Here is a 17,712-nt window from a genome sequence, read left to right as displayed (position 1 = left end):
GGGACACAAACCATGGTTCGTGGGGGGCCTAAAATGAGGGGACATAAATTTAAGATTAAATGCAATAGTTTTAGGAGGGAGAACTTTGTTTACACAGAAGGTTGTGAAATGCATTGTGGAGTTAGTGATTGAAGCAGAGACATTGTCAACATTTAAGAATAGTTTTGATAGGTGGTTGAAGGAAGGGGAAATAAAGGGATATGGGAACAGAGGGGGCATATGGGGTTAGGACTACTGCTCGTGTGGAGGATAAACACCAACACGGACTGGTTGGGCTGAACGGCCTGTTTCCGTGTTGTAATTTCTATGTAATTCTGTGTAATTAAAAAATAGATGTAAAAAAAAAAACTGAAGGTTGAATTTTTTTTTTTAAAGTTGAAAAAGAAAAAAGAAAAACATACCAAATCCAGGCCCACGGATGCCTCGTTCCTCCCGTCTTCCAATCACGCTAAAATTCAAATTGTAGTTAGGTTTGCTCTGGGCTGCTGGTCTGGGCTGGTGTGGCTTTGGTTGCGGTGCCTGTTGTCGTGAAGTAGTATTGCTGCCCAGTGTTCTGCCCGCCTGCCATGAGCCACTGCCCATTGCTGGCTGGGCAGGTTTCTGAGTGAATGCTCCTCCAGGTGTGAACCCTCCACTCAAGGAACCTGGCAGAGAATCAAGCACAATCATTAATATGAAGGTAAAACAACTGTACAGTTTGTGTTACTTCACCAATGAATTATCCAGGTTTTCTTCTCGTGTGAAATACAACAGATTATGCAGCATTCCAAACATTTGTGTTCTCTTTCATAATAAGTGGCAAGTGGTTTTCCACAAGGATCGATGGTGGAACCACTGTTGTTCACTAATTACATAAATGATTTGGACTCGGGAGTACAATTTCAAAATTTGCAGATGACACCAAATTGGGGTGGTGGAGTCAATACTGAGGATTGCAACAAAATACAGGAACACATTAATAAACTTGCAGAATGGGCGTGTAATTTGCAAATGAACTTCAACATAGATAAGTGTGAGGTGAAACATTTTGGTAGGAAGAATAAGGACACCACATATTCCTTGGAAAATAAGTGTCTAAATGGGGTAGAGGAACAGAGGGATCTGGGGGTACAGATATACTAATCACTTAAGGCCATAAAAAAAAGCAAACCAAACGCTGGGGTTCATTTCTAGAGGGACAGAATTGAAAAGCAGAAGAGTTATATTAAACTTGTATAGAAGCTTGGTTACACCACACTTGTGAGTACTGTGAACAGTTCTGGTCTCCATATTATAAAAAGGATTTAGAGGCACTGGAGAGGTAACAAGAAAATTTACTAGAATACCACCAGAACTGAGAGGATATACCCATAAGGAAAGATTGAACAGGTTGGAGCACTTTTCTCTAGAAAAGAGAAGACTGAGGGGTGACCTGAAAGGGTTTGATAGGGCAGACATAGAGAATATGTTTCCACTTGCGAGGACAACCAGAACTTGGGGCCATAAATATAAGATAGTCACTAATACATTCAATAGAGAATTCAGGAGATACTTTACGCAGAGAGGTTAGAACGTGGAACTCGCTACAAGGAGCAGTTGAGGCAAATAGCAGAAATGCATTTAAGGGGAAGCTAGATAAACACACAAGGGAGAAAGGAAGCGTATCCAGCTGCAACTACTGACAGACCGCATTGCGGCGCTGGAGCTGCGAATGGATACATACTGGAGCATTTGCGATGCTGAGGATGTCGTGGATAGCACGTTTAATGAGTTGGGCACACCGCAGGTAAAGGCTGCACAGGCAGGAAGGGAATGGGTGACCGCCAGGCAGAGTAGTAGGCGCAGGCAGGAAGTGCAGGGGTCCCCTGTGGCCATCCCCCTCTCAAACAGATATACCACTTTGGATATTGTTGGGGGAGATGGCTTATCGGGGTAAGGCAGCAGCAGCCAACTTCTTGGCACCAGGGGTGGTCGTGCTGCACAGGACGGGAGGAAAAAGAGAGTGAGAGCTATAGTGATAGGGGATTCTATTGTAAGGGGAATAGATAGGTGTTTCTGCGGCCGCAAATGAGACTCCAGGATGGTATGTTGCCTCCCTGGTGCAAGAGTCAAGGATGTCTCGGAGCGGCTGCAGGGCATTCTGAAGGGGGAGGGTGAACAGCCAGTTGTCGTGGTGCATATAGGTAGCAACGATATAGGTAAAAAATGGGATGAGGTCCTAAACACTGAATATAGGGAATTAGGAGGTAAATTAAAAAATAGGACCTCAAAGGTAGTAATCTCAGGACTGCTACCAGTGCCATGTGCTAGTCAAGAGTAGAAATAGAAGGATATTTCAGATGAATACGTGGCTAGAGGAATGGTGCAAGGGGGAGGGATTCAAATTCCTGGGACATTGGAACCAGTTCTGGGGGAGGTGGGACAAGTACAAACTGGACGGTTTGCACCTGGGCAGGACCGGGGCCGATGTCCTAGGGGGAGTGTTTGCTAGTGCTCTGGGGGAGGGTTTAAACTAAAATGGCAGGGGGTTGGGAACCGGTGCAGGGAGACAGAGGAAAGGGAAGCAAGGATAGAAGCAAAAGACAGGAAGGAGAAAAGCAAAAGTGGAAGGCAGAGAAATCAAGGGTGTAAATCAAACAGGGCCACAGTAAATAATAATTCTAAAAGGACTAAGAGTGTTAAAAAAACAAGCCTGAAGGCTTTGGGGGAAAAATTCAGTATCGCCCCATTTGGGGCGCTATTATTGGCGGTGCGCAAAGTTTAGCGCCTGGCGCTAATTATCGCCTCCGACAGCAAACTTGGCTTTTATCGCCCCTGGAGGTGATTGGAGCGCTATATCAGGCGTTACACACCTCTCTTAAGGCGCTAAGGCCGAGGAGCGAGGCGCTACCTCACAGCGCTGGCGAAGCTCATGTGATTTCAGTCAGCAATGGAACACAGACATATTGGCACCGTCCAATTCTTAAAGGGGAGTTCTGACGAATGGTCATCGACCTGAAACGTTAAATCTGTTTCTCTCTTCACAGATGCTGCTTGACCTGCTGAGTTTCTCCTGCATTTTCTTTTTTTATCTTAAAGGGGAGGGTTGATCTTGCTCTCCATCCACATCCTGCTCATTGCAGCCATGAATCTCGGCCTGAATCTCAGCCTGGAGAGACCTGTACATCAAATCTGCTGGAAAGAACAACGGAGAGAACCAGGGGAAGAGCTCAGAGTGCAGGCCCCATAGTCTCTTCTAAATTTGATACAAGGAAGGGCAAATCAAAACCAACCTGCAAAGTGCTGCTCAGAACCCAAAACTCCTTCACACAGCGTTGAATCTCTCCAGAAGTCTCTCTCTCTCTCTCAGAATGCATGGTGCAAAAATGTCACCGACAAAAAAAGGCAGGAAGTGGTCGCCTTTAAATAGCGCTCCCCTAGTCCCTTTCTGACAGCATAACGCTGCCCTCAACCTGTCGTTGCTAGCGGCAGGCGGTAAGGCAGGGGGTGCCACTCAATTTCCTGTCCAGAGCGCTAATGGGGCGTTGCGCACTCGACTGACGTCACGATCTGCCGGCGCAGGAGATCGTGGCGGTATTGTTCAGCGCCGCTGCAAAATGTCCGGTCAATTTCGCGAGAGGCGCAGATATCGCTGCGCCCAGGCACTAGTTGCTTTGTGCCCCACTTAGCGCCCTCTTAAGGCGCTAACGGGTGGTGCTACCAACTGAATTTTTCCCCCTTTGTGTCGTAATGCAAAGAGCATTCGTAATAAGGTGGATGAATTAGCTGCGCAAATAGATGTAAATGGATATGATATAATTGGGATTACGGAGACATGGCTCCAGGGTGACTAAGGCTGGGAATTCAACATCCAGGGGCATTCAATATTCAGGAAGGACAGGCAAAAAGGAAAAGGAGGTGGGGTAGCATTGCTGGTTAAAGAGGAGATTAACACAATAGCAAGGAAGGATATTAGCTCTGATGATCTGGAATCTGTATGGGTAGAGCTGAGAAATACCAAGGGGCAGAAAACGTTAGTGGGAGTTGTATACAGACCCACAAACAGTAATGCTGAGGTTGCGGATGGCATTAAACGGGAAATTAGAGACACGTGCAATAAGGGCACAGCAGTTATCATGGGTGACTTTAATCTACATATAGATTGGGCTAACCAAATTAGTAACAATACTGTGGAGGAGGAATTCCTAGAGTGTATACGGGATGGTTTCCTGGACCAATATGTCGAGGAACCAACTAGAGATCAGGCCATCTTAGACTGGGTATTATGTAATGAGAAAGAATTAATTAACAATCTTGTTGTGCGAGGCCCCTTGGGGAAGAGCGATCATAATATGATAGAATTCTTCGTTAAGATGGAGAGTGAAGTAGTTGACTCAGAGACTAGGGTCCTGAATTTAAATAAAGGAAACTACAATGGTCTGAGGCACGAGTTGGCTAGGATGGATTGGGGAACGTTACTTAAAGGGTTGACGGTGGATAGGCAATGGCAAACATTTAAAGATCGCATGGATGAACAAATTCTGTAGTTTGGCATAAAAATAAAACAAAAAAGGTGACTCAACCGTGGCTAACAAGGGAAATTAGGGATAGCATAAGATCCAAGGAGAGGACATAAAAATTTGCCAGAAAAAGCAGCAAAGCTGAGGATTGGGAGCAGTTTAGGATTCAGCAAAGGAAGACAAAGGGATTAATTAAGACGGGGAGAATAGAATATGAGAGTAAGCTTGCAGGGAACATAAAAACTGACTGTAAAAGCTTCTATAGATATGTGAAGAGAAAAAGATTGGTGAAGTCAAGCGTAGGTCCCTTGCAGTCAGAATCAGGGGAATTTATAATGGGGAGCAAAGAAATGGCAGACCAATTAAAAACATACTTTGGTTCTGTCTTCACAAAGGAGGACACAAATAACCTCCCAGAGATGTCGGGGAACATAGGGTCTAATGAGAGGGAGGAACTGAATGAAATCAGTATTTGTAGGGAAATGGTGTTAGGGAAATTGATGGGATTGAAGGCCGATAAATCCCCAGGGCCTGATAATCAACATCCTAGGGTACTTAAGTAAGTGGCCCTAGAAATAGTAGATGCATTGCTGGTCATCTTCCAAAATTCTATAGACTCTGGAACAGTTCCCATGGATTGGAGGGTAGCTAATGTAACCCCACTATTTAAAAAAGGTGGTAGAGAGAAAACGAGGAATTATAGATTGGTACGGTTGACATCGGTAGTGGGGAAAATGCTAGAGTCCATTATAAAAGATGTAATAGCGGAGCACTTGGAAAACAGCGACAGGATCGGACAAAGTCAACATGGATTTACAAAAGGTAAATCTTGCTTGACTAATCTACTGGAATTTTTTGAGGATGCGACTGGTAGAATAGATAAGGGAGAACCAGTGGATGTGGTGTATTTGGACTTTCAGAAGGCTTTCGATAAGGTCCCGCATAAGAGATTAGCGCGCAAAGTTAAAGGACATGGGATTGGGGGTAAGGTACTGACTTGGATAGAGAACTGGTTGGCAGACAGGAAGCAAAGAGTTGGAATAAACGGGTCTTTTTCCAAGTGGCAGGCAGTGACTAGTGGGGTACCGCAGGGATCGGTGCTAGGGCCCCAGCTATTCACAATATATATTAATGATCTAGACGAGGGAACTAGATGTAATATCTCCAAGTTTGCAGACGACACAAAGCTGGGTGGACGTGTGTGCTGTGAGGAGGATGCAGAGAAACTCCAGTATGATTTGGACAGGTTGGGTGATTGGGCAGATGCATGGCAGATGCTGTATAATGTGGATAAATGCGAGGTTATCCACTTTGGTAGCAAAAACAGGAAGGCAGATTATTATCTGAACGGCAATAGATTGGGAAATGGGGAAGTGCAACGAGACCTGGGTGTCCTTGTGCACCAGTCGCTGAAGGTATGCATGCAGGTGCAGCAGGCGGTTAAGTAGGCAAATGGTATGTTGACCTTCATAGCGAGAGGATTCGAGTACAGGAGCAAGGATGTCTTGCTGCAATTGTACAGGGCCTTGGTGAGACCACACCATGAGTATTGTGTGCAGTTTTGGTCGCCTTATCTGAGGAAGGGTGTTCTTGCCATGGAGGGAGCGCAGCAAAGATTCACCAGACTGATACTTGGGATGGCAGGAATGACGTATGAAGAGAGAGTGGGTCGATTAGGCTTATATTCGCTAGAGTTTAGAAGAATGAGAGGGGATCTCATTGAAACTTATAAAATTCTAACAGGACGAGACAGACTAGATGCAGGAAGGATGTTCCCGATGGCGGGGGAGTCCAGAACCAGGGGTCACAGGCTAAGGATAAGGGGTAAGCCATTTAGGACTGAGATGAGGAGGAATTTCTTCACCCAGACAGTGGTGAACCTGTGGAATTCTCTACCACAGAAGGCAGTTGAGGCCAATTCATTAAATATATTCAAGAATGAGTTAGATATATTTCTTAAGGCTAAAGGGATGAAGGGATATGGGGAGAAAGCAGGGACAGGGTACTGAATTTGGATGATCAGCCATGATCTCATTAAATGGCGGAGCAGGCTCAAGGGGCCGAATGGCCTACTCCTGCTCCTATCTTCTATGTTTCTATGAATAGAAGAATATGTTGATGGGGTTAGATGAGGAAGGGTGGGAGAAAACTTGTGTGGAGCATAAAAACTGGCGAATGGCCTGTTTCCGTGCTGTAACTACAATGCAATTATGTAACTATGTAAGTGGCAAGTATTACACCTTGTAAAACAGTACATTCCCTCCATAAACTTGAGCTCACCCAAAACTCTGCTGCATCCTAACTCGCACCAAGTCCCTTTCACCCATCACCCCTGTGCTCGCTGACTTACATTGGCTCCTGGTCCACCAGTGCCTCGAATTTATAATTCTCATCCTCATGTTCAAATTCCTCCATGGCCTCGCCCCCTCCCTATCTCTGTAACCTCTTCCAGCCCTACAATCATCCGAGATCTCTGCGTTCCTCCAACTCTGACCTCTTGGGCATCCCCGACTTCTTTCGCCCCACCATTGGCGGCTGTGCCTTCAGCTGTCTCGGCCCCGAGCTCTGGAATTCCCTCCCTAAACCGCTCCGCCTCTCTACTCCTATCCTTCTTTAGGAGCTTCCTTAGATCCTACCTCTTTGAACAAGCTTTTGGTCACCTATCCTAATGTCTACTTCTTTGGCTCAGTGTTAATGTTTGTCTGATTATGCTCCTGTGACATGCCTTGGGATGTTTTACTATGTTAAAGGCGCTATATAAATGCAATTTGTTGTTGAAACCAAGCCTTCCACTTATTATAACCCTGATTCTTCATAATCATTTTATAAAATAATGATGTGGAGTTGCATGGCAAAATTCAGTCACCATTAGAGCAATGGAAGAGTAGCTGAATAAAACACAGACATTACAATTAATATAGTAAACATGTCTGGGAACGCATTACAGAGAAACTCAAACAGTTTACCAAGTTTAGAATGGGAGTGTCCAATCTTTTTGCCTTTGTGGGTCACTTTGGAGCATACTATGGATGTCGAGCTCTACGAATAAAGGTTCAATCAATAGTCCCAATAATCTGCATATATTTCAAGCTTAAGGTAATGGATCTTAATGGTTCTGATTTCAGATTTTTCCAACAGTGAAGCAAGAGTTAAGAACCACTCTTTCCATACCTCCAGCTCCACAAAATTCAAACATGTAATATTTTAATCATTTCTTTACACAGAGAGTGGTGATCATGTGAAACTCGCTGCCATATGGAGTGGTTGAAGCAGACAGCACTGACACCTTTAAGGGAACATTTCATGTAAACGCGAGCGAGAAGGGCATAGAGGGGTACTGGCCAATGTGGGAAAGGGTAATCAGAGTGGGAGAAACCCGAGTGGCGTATAAACACCGGTATAAATCAGTTGGGCCGAAAGGCCCGTTTTTGTGCCGCAGATTCTGTGTGTAAATAATATAGAAATACAAGCACAAATGCATAGAGTTGCCTGGGCCATAGTGCCAGGTTCCATGAGTCACGTGGCCCAATGACGGTAGTTTGGACACCCTGGTTTAGAGCATCATCAAAACCCAAGATGCATCTGAACAAGGGGAAATAAAATCTGTGATCATCCTATAAACAGATCAGTCTCATCAATACCAGTTTCATTGTAAGGCGCTTGCTTTACGTCACTCTTAACATGTCAACTATGAATGAATAAATGCAAGGCCCCTAAGGCAACAAGAATTATTTTAGTAACTGGATCCACGATGAAATGCAGGTTCTGTATTAATGGCTTTATAACATTACCTGGTAAACTAGAACCAAGGTTACCGATGTCAGCAAACGGATCGAAGCTCTGCGACTTTGACTGACTAAATGATATACCTGAAGGAGGACCGGAGGCAGCACCAGATGTTGAAGTAAAAGTTGAATCTACATTAGAAATGACCCAGTACAAGTTATTTGCAGGCCAGTAGCAATATATCATACAAGGACAATAATGGTACAATTTATATTACATTATCCTGTGGGCCAAACACGGAACAGATCTTCTTCAATATAAACTATATATTTGTATAATCAAAATTAACATGGCACATAATGGCCAATATAATATTAATGCAAATTCATATCAGCAAAAATGCATTACTTTAAAAAAAGTGTTAATTGCTGTGGTATTCTATGAATGGTACTTGTTTCACTGTGGCGTATAAATATGTACACAGATGTATATGTATATCTACAAATCACAGAGCGAAAAGTCAATACACTTGTGCACATATTAGTAAAGTTTGTTGTTTCTACCAATACTCTAGGGTTTATTCCACACAGTCAGGAGAGACAGGTTCCTTGTCTATCTCTTCCTCTAGGGCATATTGGCCACATATTTACATTAACCATCTTTTGGATGAGACGTTAAACTGAGGCCCCATCTGCCTTCTCAGGTGGACATAAAAGATCCCATAACACTATTCGAAGAAGAGCAGGGGATTCTCCCGATGTCCTGGCCAACATTTATCCTTCAGCCAACATCTCTAAAAACAGATGGTCTGGTCATTTATTTCATTGCTGTTTGTGGGACCTTACTATGTCCAAATTGGTTGCCACATTTCCTACATTACAACAGTGACTACACTTCAAAAGTACTTAATTGGCTGTACTGTAAAATGCTCTGGCACATTGAGGTCATGAAAGTCGCTATATAAATGCAAGTACAGGAATCCCGCTCCAACCGCGGTTTTGCCAGACGCGGATTTCAAGTATACACAGTTTCCTCTCTGCGACAACTTTTGCCAACCGCGGCACTGAATTTTGCGTATATGCGGTTATTAATTTAGAATTAAGGTAAATAACATGATTTTATTGCTTTTATATTCTTTTTTATTGTGTTATTTGAACATTTATGCTGTATTTGCCAACCGTGGTTTTACTAACCATGGGGGTTTTCAGGGACGTATCCCCCGCGGTTGGGGAGGGATTACTGTACTTTATTTTCTTTCTATTATAACCAGAAAGCTGGTGGTGTATATTTAACCTTAATGTGACTGAATAGCTCAGTCAGCTACAAGATCTGCAGGTTCAAGCAGATTGTTTTACTCAATCTAGGTCTCTGGCTGACAAGTCTCATGATCTCAAGGCTGACAAATGAGGTTCCAATTCAAGTTATGCATTTTCAAAACAATGATACCACATCTCAGATTTTGTTTTTTTAAGTATGACCATATGCAGTTTTACTGAAAACATATTTTAAAACAAGCATGTGTTACTTTGTGCTGTAGTTCCAAACACAGCCTTGTTATCCTGTTGTGGAACTGTATTGCTGCTGGAGGCCCACGCATCCCAGCCACTCATCAGGTCTGGTTGACTGGCAGAGGACGATACTTTTAATGACTCAGATGGTGCATTCCCTGGAAGAAAGCACAATTTGTGACTTTGTGCTAATGCAAACATTTTCCCAGAATCGTTAAAATACTCAGGATACTAAAATCACTATGATCATTTAAACCCAAAACAACAATCGAGTATTCAGTGAATTATAGCAAGGCCTCTCTGCAAAGGCTATTTTTAGAACTGTATTCCGTATACACAGAGGGTGTGAATTTTAATGCTCCACTGCACTTCATTACATAAAAATGATGCATTTTTACTTGTTTTAAAATATGCTTTTGCAAACTGTCAAGGGAAAGCAACAAAAAAAAACACTATGTGAGGCCCCTCAGAAAGACAATGAAGACTTGTTTGAAGTTCTACGGATTTTTCTGAATGCAACTTTGGGTAAGCAACCAATTACTTTGAACAGCAGCAAATGATGAACGAAATAAAAGATTGAATAGTACAAGTAATATTTATTGAATGGGAATCCAAGTGATTGTGACAAGAATTATTGGCCTAGAAATTCAGTTGTTTGCGCCAGCTGCTAGCGCCTTAGGAGGAGGAGATGTGGGGCGCTAGGCGGCTAGCGGCCGGGCGCAGCGCGATCTGCGCCTCTCCCCAACTTCAGTAAAGATTTAGCGGTGGCGCAAAGCCTTTGCGCACGCTCAGCTGCGCGTGCAGATCCTGATGTCATTTCATCGTGCAACGCCCTTTGTGCGCCCCAAACCGGAAATTCAGTGGCGCCGGCCTATTGTGCGCCTGGCGCCCCTAGCGACTGGTAGAGGGGAACGGTTCCCAGTCGCTGCGGGGCGCGGGGGGCGCAAATTAAAGGGCACTCCTCCTGCAGTAGAAAAGGCAGCCATTTTGCAACACTCCTTCTTTGTGAGAGACGGGTCTTTGCAGAGAGACAAAGGTAGAGAGCTTTCTGGTTTGGCTCAACACTTGCACAGGTACTTGTGGCTTCAGGCCACAGCTTTGCACTTGTCTTTAACTTCAGAGCCATCTCATTGATTGGAAACATATAATGGGGGCTGCAATGGGTGCAAACGTTGGCCTTCTCCATTGCATTCAAAGGGCTCAGAGACGCCATGAGAGAGTGGCAGTCATGGCCAGACGGAGAAGGGGCAACAGGCGTCGGCAAAGGAGGCCTTACCCACCCAGGGTATACCGCCAGCAGTTCTCATATCTGAACATATCTGACGAGCAGTGTGTTCGGAGGCTGCGATTCCGAAGGGCGGTGGTCACTGAGATCTGCCACCTGCTTCGCGGAGATCTGCAGCCACATCTGAGGAGCAGGACGTCTCTGTCAGTGGCAGTGAAGGTGACGGTGTCTCTCAACTTCTATGCCACCGGCTCCTTCCAATCCGCTACTGGGGACATTTCCAACATCTCCCAGTTTGCCGTACATTGCTGCATCCGCCAGGTGACCAATGCCCTCTTCAGAAGGAGACGTCAGTTCATCTCCTTCTCCATGGCCCTGGTCAAGCAGCAACAGCGTGCAATGGGCTTTGCAGCATTAGCGGGCTTCCCCATGGTGCAGGGCGCCATTGACTGCATGCATGTGGCTTTGCGGGCACCTCTAGAGAATGCCGAGGATTACCGCAACCGGAAGGGCTACCATTCGCTCAACGTGCAGTTGGTGTGTGACCACAGGCAGCTCATCCTAGCTGTCAATGCCCGCTTTCCAGGCAGCAGCCACGATGCCTTCATCCTGCGCCAGACTTCTGTGGCAGAAATGTGCCAGGCCCAGCCTCACCCACGAGGATGGCTTCTCGGGGACAAAGGCTATCCTTTGTGCACCTGGCTGCTGACCCCGCTCCGTGCGCCCAGCACCCCTGCTGAAGAGGGATACAATGACAGCCATCAAGCAACCAGGAGCATCATTGAGCAAACAATCGGCGTCCTGAAGCAACGGTTCCGTTGTCTGGATCGTTCCGGAGGAGCCCTACAGTATTCGCCTGAGCGAGTCTCCCATTTCGTGGTCGTGTGCTGCATGTTGCACAACCTGGCTATCCGCAGGACTCAGCCACTGCCACCAGACATTGGAGGACCACCAGAGGAGGAGGAGGAGGAGGAGGACCAGCACAGGAGGGAGGCAGAAAGTGCAAGGGCCGCCCGTCGGCGGCTTATTGAACGTCGGTTCTAGGCCCCCTCTCAGGGAATGGCTGGCACAAGATGAATGTAGCCGCTCCACAAGCCCTCAGCCGAGCAGGGCAACCAGGACTTCCAAAAGAAAGCATGGACAGTGCGATTTAAGAACATTTATTACTTTGATACCTCTGCCCATCCCACATAACAAACTAATGGAGAGAAGCCCCCCCCAAAAACACAAATCGACCAGTCTCGGCCTTTCAAAAAACACAAATCCACCCTCCCCCTTTAAGAGCTCACCAGCGCCAGAGTGTCTGCCATCAATCAGCAGCTCGCTGCACCTGCGCTGCGCCCGCCCTCGGGGGTATCGCCCCGGGCCGCCGGCTTAGCGCCTAATGATAGTCGTGCATCGCCTGTTTTAGCGCAGCAGCAACCTCTTGGGGCGATGCCACTGAATATCGGCGAAGGTGGCGCGAAGTTGCGCCGGGCGCAAACTTTAGCGGCCGCCTGGCTGTAGCGCCCCAAACGTGGCTATACTGAATTTCTAGGCCATAGTATTTAAATACATGCAGCAATCCAGAAACCTTACCCTAACTGGGTGCAGTACTATACGCTAAGTGAAGGAACTGTGCAGCACACTGAAGTTAGAGATGATACCAGGGTTAAATTAAGAGGACAGGTTGCCTGAACTTGGCTTGTGTTCCCTTGAGTATAGAAGATTGAGGAATCCCGAACAAGAGGGCATAATCTTAAAATTAGAGCCAGGCCATTCAGGAGTGAAATCAGTAAGCACTTCTTCACACAAGGGTAGTAAATTTGTGTTAGGTAAGGGTATCAAGGGATAAGGATCAAAGGCAGGTAAATGGGGTTGAATACATATCAGCCATGATCTAACTGAATGGTAGAACAGGCTCGAGGGACTGAATGGCCTACTCTTACTCCTAGCTTCCTAGAGGATAAGTTGAATCTATTCTGTTATTTGTGGCAATACAATTGAAATGGTTTCTGTCTGTTTATAAACACTTGTTTTGTTTTTTAACCTAGCCCCTGATGAGTATTTTCTGTCAAGACAGTTAATTAAATTTGTACTAACCATACACTGCAAAGAACAAATTTCTGTCCTGGTTCAAGCAAACGTACATTTGACAATATTGATCTCTTTAATTTGCAATCAATATAGCAACAGATCCACAGCGTACTCTGTAACCCCACATCATGTGAAATTTAAAGAACACTTTCTTTGTTACTCAGAAAAACATTGAAACTGCTTTAAATATTCTTCAAGTGAACGCATGTTACATACAATGTTTAAAGCAAATTTTTTTTTTGAGCAGTATTTTGATTTCACAAAATCTTTTATCGCTGTTTCCCTAGTGGAAGGAAAAATGCTCTTTAACATTAAACAAGGGCGGGCAAGAAACTCAGAACCAATACAAGATTTGAAGTCTGGAGAGAAGGCAGACAACCAGGTATGATGTGTGGGCACAGTCCCTCTATTGAATAACGTAAGTGGAAGACAAACAATGGAGGAAGAATTAAGCAGTATTGAGACAACCTTACCTATACTGAAGAAATCTGAGCTCGAGGATGGATGAGGGATACCATTTGTGGATGAAAAAGCAGGAGCATTAGGACTGAAAAACTGTCCAAATAAATCTGGCTCACTTTGATCAGGCTTGTCTGTTGAAGATGCTGCACCAAACGGATCAAAGGAGTCTGCTGAGAAAAAAGTTAACAGGCAAATAAAACCATTTTATCACAGTGTCTGTTATCAGTCAACGATCAACGAAAAGTGCACAGTGCACATTATTGACTTACATAAATCTTAAGTTCTACCGAAAAGTGAGAAGCTGACTGGGGAGAAACTTTACTTTAGCATGAGTCGAGTTGTCAATCAGCTTGGCGTACTTACAAACTCATCTGTTAAGATCATTGAGCATGATTAATTTCAGAACAACAGCCGAGTGTGAAAAGGTGCCAATACCCTTATACTTCAGCTTTTGACTGCTGATTTAAGGGGATGTAAAATGGACAATAGCCTCAAATTAAAGTAGATAATGGAAGTGAGCATTAGGGATTTGAGTACCCTCCTCAATGGGGCAACTAATCAGGCAGCCATTAAAGGAATAGGAACAGAAGGTTTAAAAGGTTACTGAGTTTCTTCTGAACAATTCCACCTGGTCTGAAATTATAGATTCCAAACATTTAAAGGAGACATTTGATACCACACTGCAAGAACCTTTGTGGATGACTAATTATCGAAATGGAATTAGACGGAGCAGTTTCAACTCTCCAATGACCAACACAGCCCAATGTGCAAAGTAATTTTCTATTTACTCCCAATGTAAACAATTTCTGATTCATGCGCAGCTTTTAAAATGTTAATTACTAGTTCTGGTTTCCTATCCTTTTAAAAAGAAACTTCACTATTTTGTCAACACCATTTCCTACTCCACTGATAGCAACTAGGGTCACGAGAAAAATGACAACTATGCACACGACACAGAGTTTAAAAAGTTCCCCATCCCTCATAAAAATTAAACTGGCATACCTTAATGTAATACACTTGAACAGAACTATAATCATCAGAATTAAAATCAAGATGCTAAACCTTAATTCGCTCCGTTTAAATATGCACTGTTACAAGGCGGTAGGGACTGAAATGATGTTGCAAACCACAATAGTGAAGCTAAGACACATTATTGTCAGCTCAAGCATTAAATGCATTATTGCCCAATAACACATTATGCCATATAGAAAGAAATACAGCAATTTCTTGCAGATTAAAGTTTTTTTAATGATCATGTCATGACGGAACTGATGATTGGCAGGGTCCTCTAATAAAACCATGTGATTTGAGAGACAGTAGTTTACTGTACTGAATACTATACGACTTAGATGAATATCATAGCTTCTATTTGTTATGCAGTGTGCAGTCTCACACTGTTTCACAATGTGCCGTTCTCAGATTGGAGCCCCCTGTTTTCTTTATAACGTACTTTCCAAAACAAGCATGAAGCTTACAGAGGCAGTTTGGCAAATTCAATCATACTCTCTTCTGAAACAGGTCACGTGTTCAAACCCCAGGGCTGCTCGACACTCCAGCCTACTTGCCTTGGTGGAGTGAGTTTATGAGCAATTTGCTGCACCAGCACACAGAGTGCTACCTAGAAGCAAAGGATTCCAGTTTGTGAAGGGGGTGGAAGAGGAACAGATACACCAGCTCAACCATTTTGAAATCCACCTCCAACTAACCACTAGTGAAACAGTGAGCATGGATAAGTCTACAGTTCATACTAACAGAAAGTGATGTACATAGTATTACTCGTAAGCAAAACTTTTGAGGGGAGGCAGGGCAGACGTGAAAATATTTTCCTCATTCACTACACCTCCAGACACAAAGGCACCTTTTATGTTTAATCTCTAGACCAATCAAAACTTTCCAATTTAACAAAAAAGCTTCTTATATTGACAGTTCTAGTTATCCGGTAGTTGTGAGTGATATCCATCTAGTAGTAATACCTACCTGCTGAAGTATGCACTGCAGGAGGTACAGGAGCTGGTTCCACTGGCGGTGGAGGTGCCACACTGAAGAAGAAATCATCCCCTCCCCCAATAAGGTCAGCTGAGAGTTCCTGCTGCATTTCTGGTGGACCTCCAGCAAACAAATCGTTCAGCAGATCAGCATTGCTAGATGAACTCTTCATTTCCGCTGCAGGAGGAGCAGTGTCAGACTGGACATCACTATTCAGTCCAAGTAAATCCACACTGTCCTCGGGAGGAGATTCTGTGGTTTTCTCTGCTGGTCCTTCAAAATCTGCTTCAAAGAAAAAGTTCACAGTGTCCGTTTGTTCTGGCTGAGTTGGGCTTTCTGGCTCATCAACTTTCACTGTGCTGCGCTCACTGGAAAAAGCAGCAAACTCATCATCTGATGGCCCGCTTTCATTCACCAAGCCTGAATGACCTTCATCTGGAGACTGTCCTTCAGTAGCCCTGGAGTCCTCTTTTCCTTCTGATGAACAAACAAAGTGTCAGGCCTAAACTGACTAGATTCACACAAGCCATTAAAATCACTAAGTGCAAATTTTATTTTTTTCCACTTATATTGTTTCAAGGGCAATGGCTCTCTGCTATCTCACCAACTCGCTATATTTCATGTCAGCTTGATCAGTAAATCGGTGGGCCATTTGACCATGACGGCCATCACAGCTAAATCTATCTTCAGCTGGTGACCAAACACAAGCACTTTCGAGCAGGAAACACTGGAGAACAGCGCGGGAAACTCTGAATTTATTTTCCCCCTCCATCGTCCAAGAACATCAAGTTCAACTATAGTGCTTCCACCAGCCGAGGCCAGCTAACTCAGCACAGATCAGGGATCATGGCTGCAACCTTCCTGGTCTGTATTGCTTAGTATCACACCAGGTAGTGCACTGACCCAACTGGGCAATCTTCTACAAAAAACCCTTTGGTGTGTTTCCTCAATGGTTCAGCCAACAGTCTAGTCTGTGTGTCCAGGAGAGAAGTGAGAGTTGAAAGTTGGTGGTGTTATTCCTCCATGAAATGGTTTCAAAGCAAAAAGCAATAATGAAAAAAAAGTTTCTGGAAACGTAGCTTGAAACAAAAACAAACAAAAAAAATAAGCAGGCTAAAAGTAAAGAGGATGCTATGCTGCTGGCAGACCCAAGTTATGAGAAATAAATGTTAACCTCCCCCAATCAAATTCAAGCAGTCCACAAATTCAGATTAATCGATGGTGTTTAACATAGAATAACGTCAGACATTCCACAGCCTTAATAATATCACTTGGAAAAGTGCCTGCTTAATTTTCAGCAGTGAAATAATTATTTATGTCTTTATTGTTCTTCCAACTATTTTCTGTGTAAGAACATAGTTTTAACTACAGGTTTAACTACAGGTTTAACTACAGGTTTAACTAATTTCAAACACACTCCAACACATGTATTCAGATGGCTAACTAACCAGAATGGTTGAAAAATAGTTCAGTGAAGATTAGATCAATATAAATGCATGCACTACATTTATATAAGATGGTGAAGCTAGTCCAATATTTCTCCACGAGATGTAAAACTAATAACTTAGTAGTTTTACTTATTTGTGAATTTGATGGTAAGCATACTCAACTTCTGAATAAGTTGGTTAACTGCAAGGTCTTGCTCCTTTTATCATATGCAGTGGAACTTTTTTTTTTATATAAGCACCCATGTGAAACAACAATCAAGGAATTATTAATAAAATGAAACCTCCATATACCGCACTAGCTGAAATCTGAACAATCATCAAGATCAGGCAACACTCACCTTCCCAATTTAGTGTTTCGAAAAAACTGTTGGAGGTGTCACTGTTCTGATGCGATGCCTCATCTTCACTTGTATTCTCTGAAGCGTGCTCTGATTTAGGGGTCTCTGCATCATACTGTGCTGTTGACCCTGGTTGTCTGGGTAGTTCAGGTTTTCCTTTATATGGTGAGAAAAACATTTATAAATTTCAGAACTTTCTCAAGTTATATTTTTTCTCTACGTCAACGGGTTTTTCTGAATATTAGGCATAACTTCACACTTCACCGTTACTACCCAATAAACATTGGCCCTTGTGAGTGACAGCACAGTAAAATTCAAAAACCAAACCAAACTAGATGCCTTCACTGAGGAAGTTCTTTGTACTGCACAAACTTATTCTCACCTATATAATACAAAGATTAACAAAATCTAATGCAATAGTTAAGTGGGTTACCAATAAGCATTAATACACGTGCACCTGCAAGC

At 43.8% G+C, this 17,712-nt stretch overlaps 1 protein-coding gene across 1 annotated transcript in view; it reads right to left on the bottom strand.

The window, feature by feature from the left end:
* gak (cyclin G associated kinase) overlaps positions 1-17,712 on the bottom strand; it is a 128,152-nt gene that overhangs the window by 17,353 nt on the left and 93,087 nt on the right. The window contains exons 20-25 of the mRNA XM_085983219.1: positions 17,248-17,403; positions 15,453-15,938; positions 13,487-13,645; positions 9,730-9,870; positions 8,270-8,395; positions 402-644 (exon numbers count right to left, since the gene is read on the bottom strand). Coding sequence (XP_085839345.1) covers positions 402-644; positions 8,270-8,395; positions 9,730-9,870; positions 13,487-13,645; positions 15,453-15,938; positions 17,248-17,403 — 1,311 coding nt within the window. The remainder of the gene's footprint in view (positions 1-401; positions 645-8,269; positions 8,396-9,729; positions 9,871-13,486; positions 13,646-15,452; positions 15,939-17,247; positions 17,404-17,712) is intronic.

This window comes from Somniosus microcephalus, chromosome 1 (genome assembly GCF_052327205.1).
Source record: "Somniosus microcephalus isolate GS21.2 chromosome 1, FLI_Smic_1.0, whole genome shotgun sequence".
Taxonomy (NCBI): domain Eukaryota; kingdom Metazoa; phylum Chordata; class Chondrichthyes; order Squaliformes; family Somniosidae; genus Somniosus; species Somniosus microcephalus.
The sequence above is the reverse complement of the archived record's forward strand: the minus strand, read 5'-3'. Positions and strand labels throughout refer to the sequence as shown.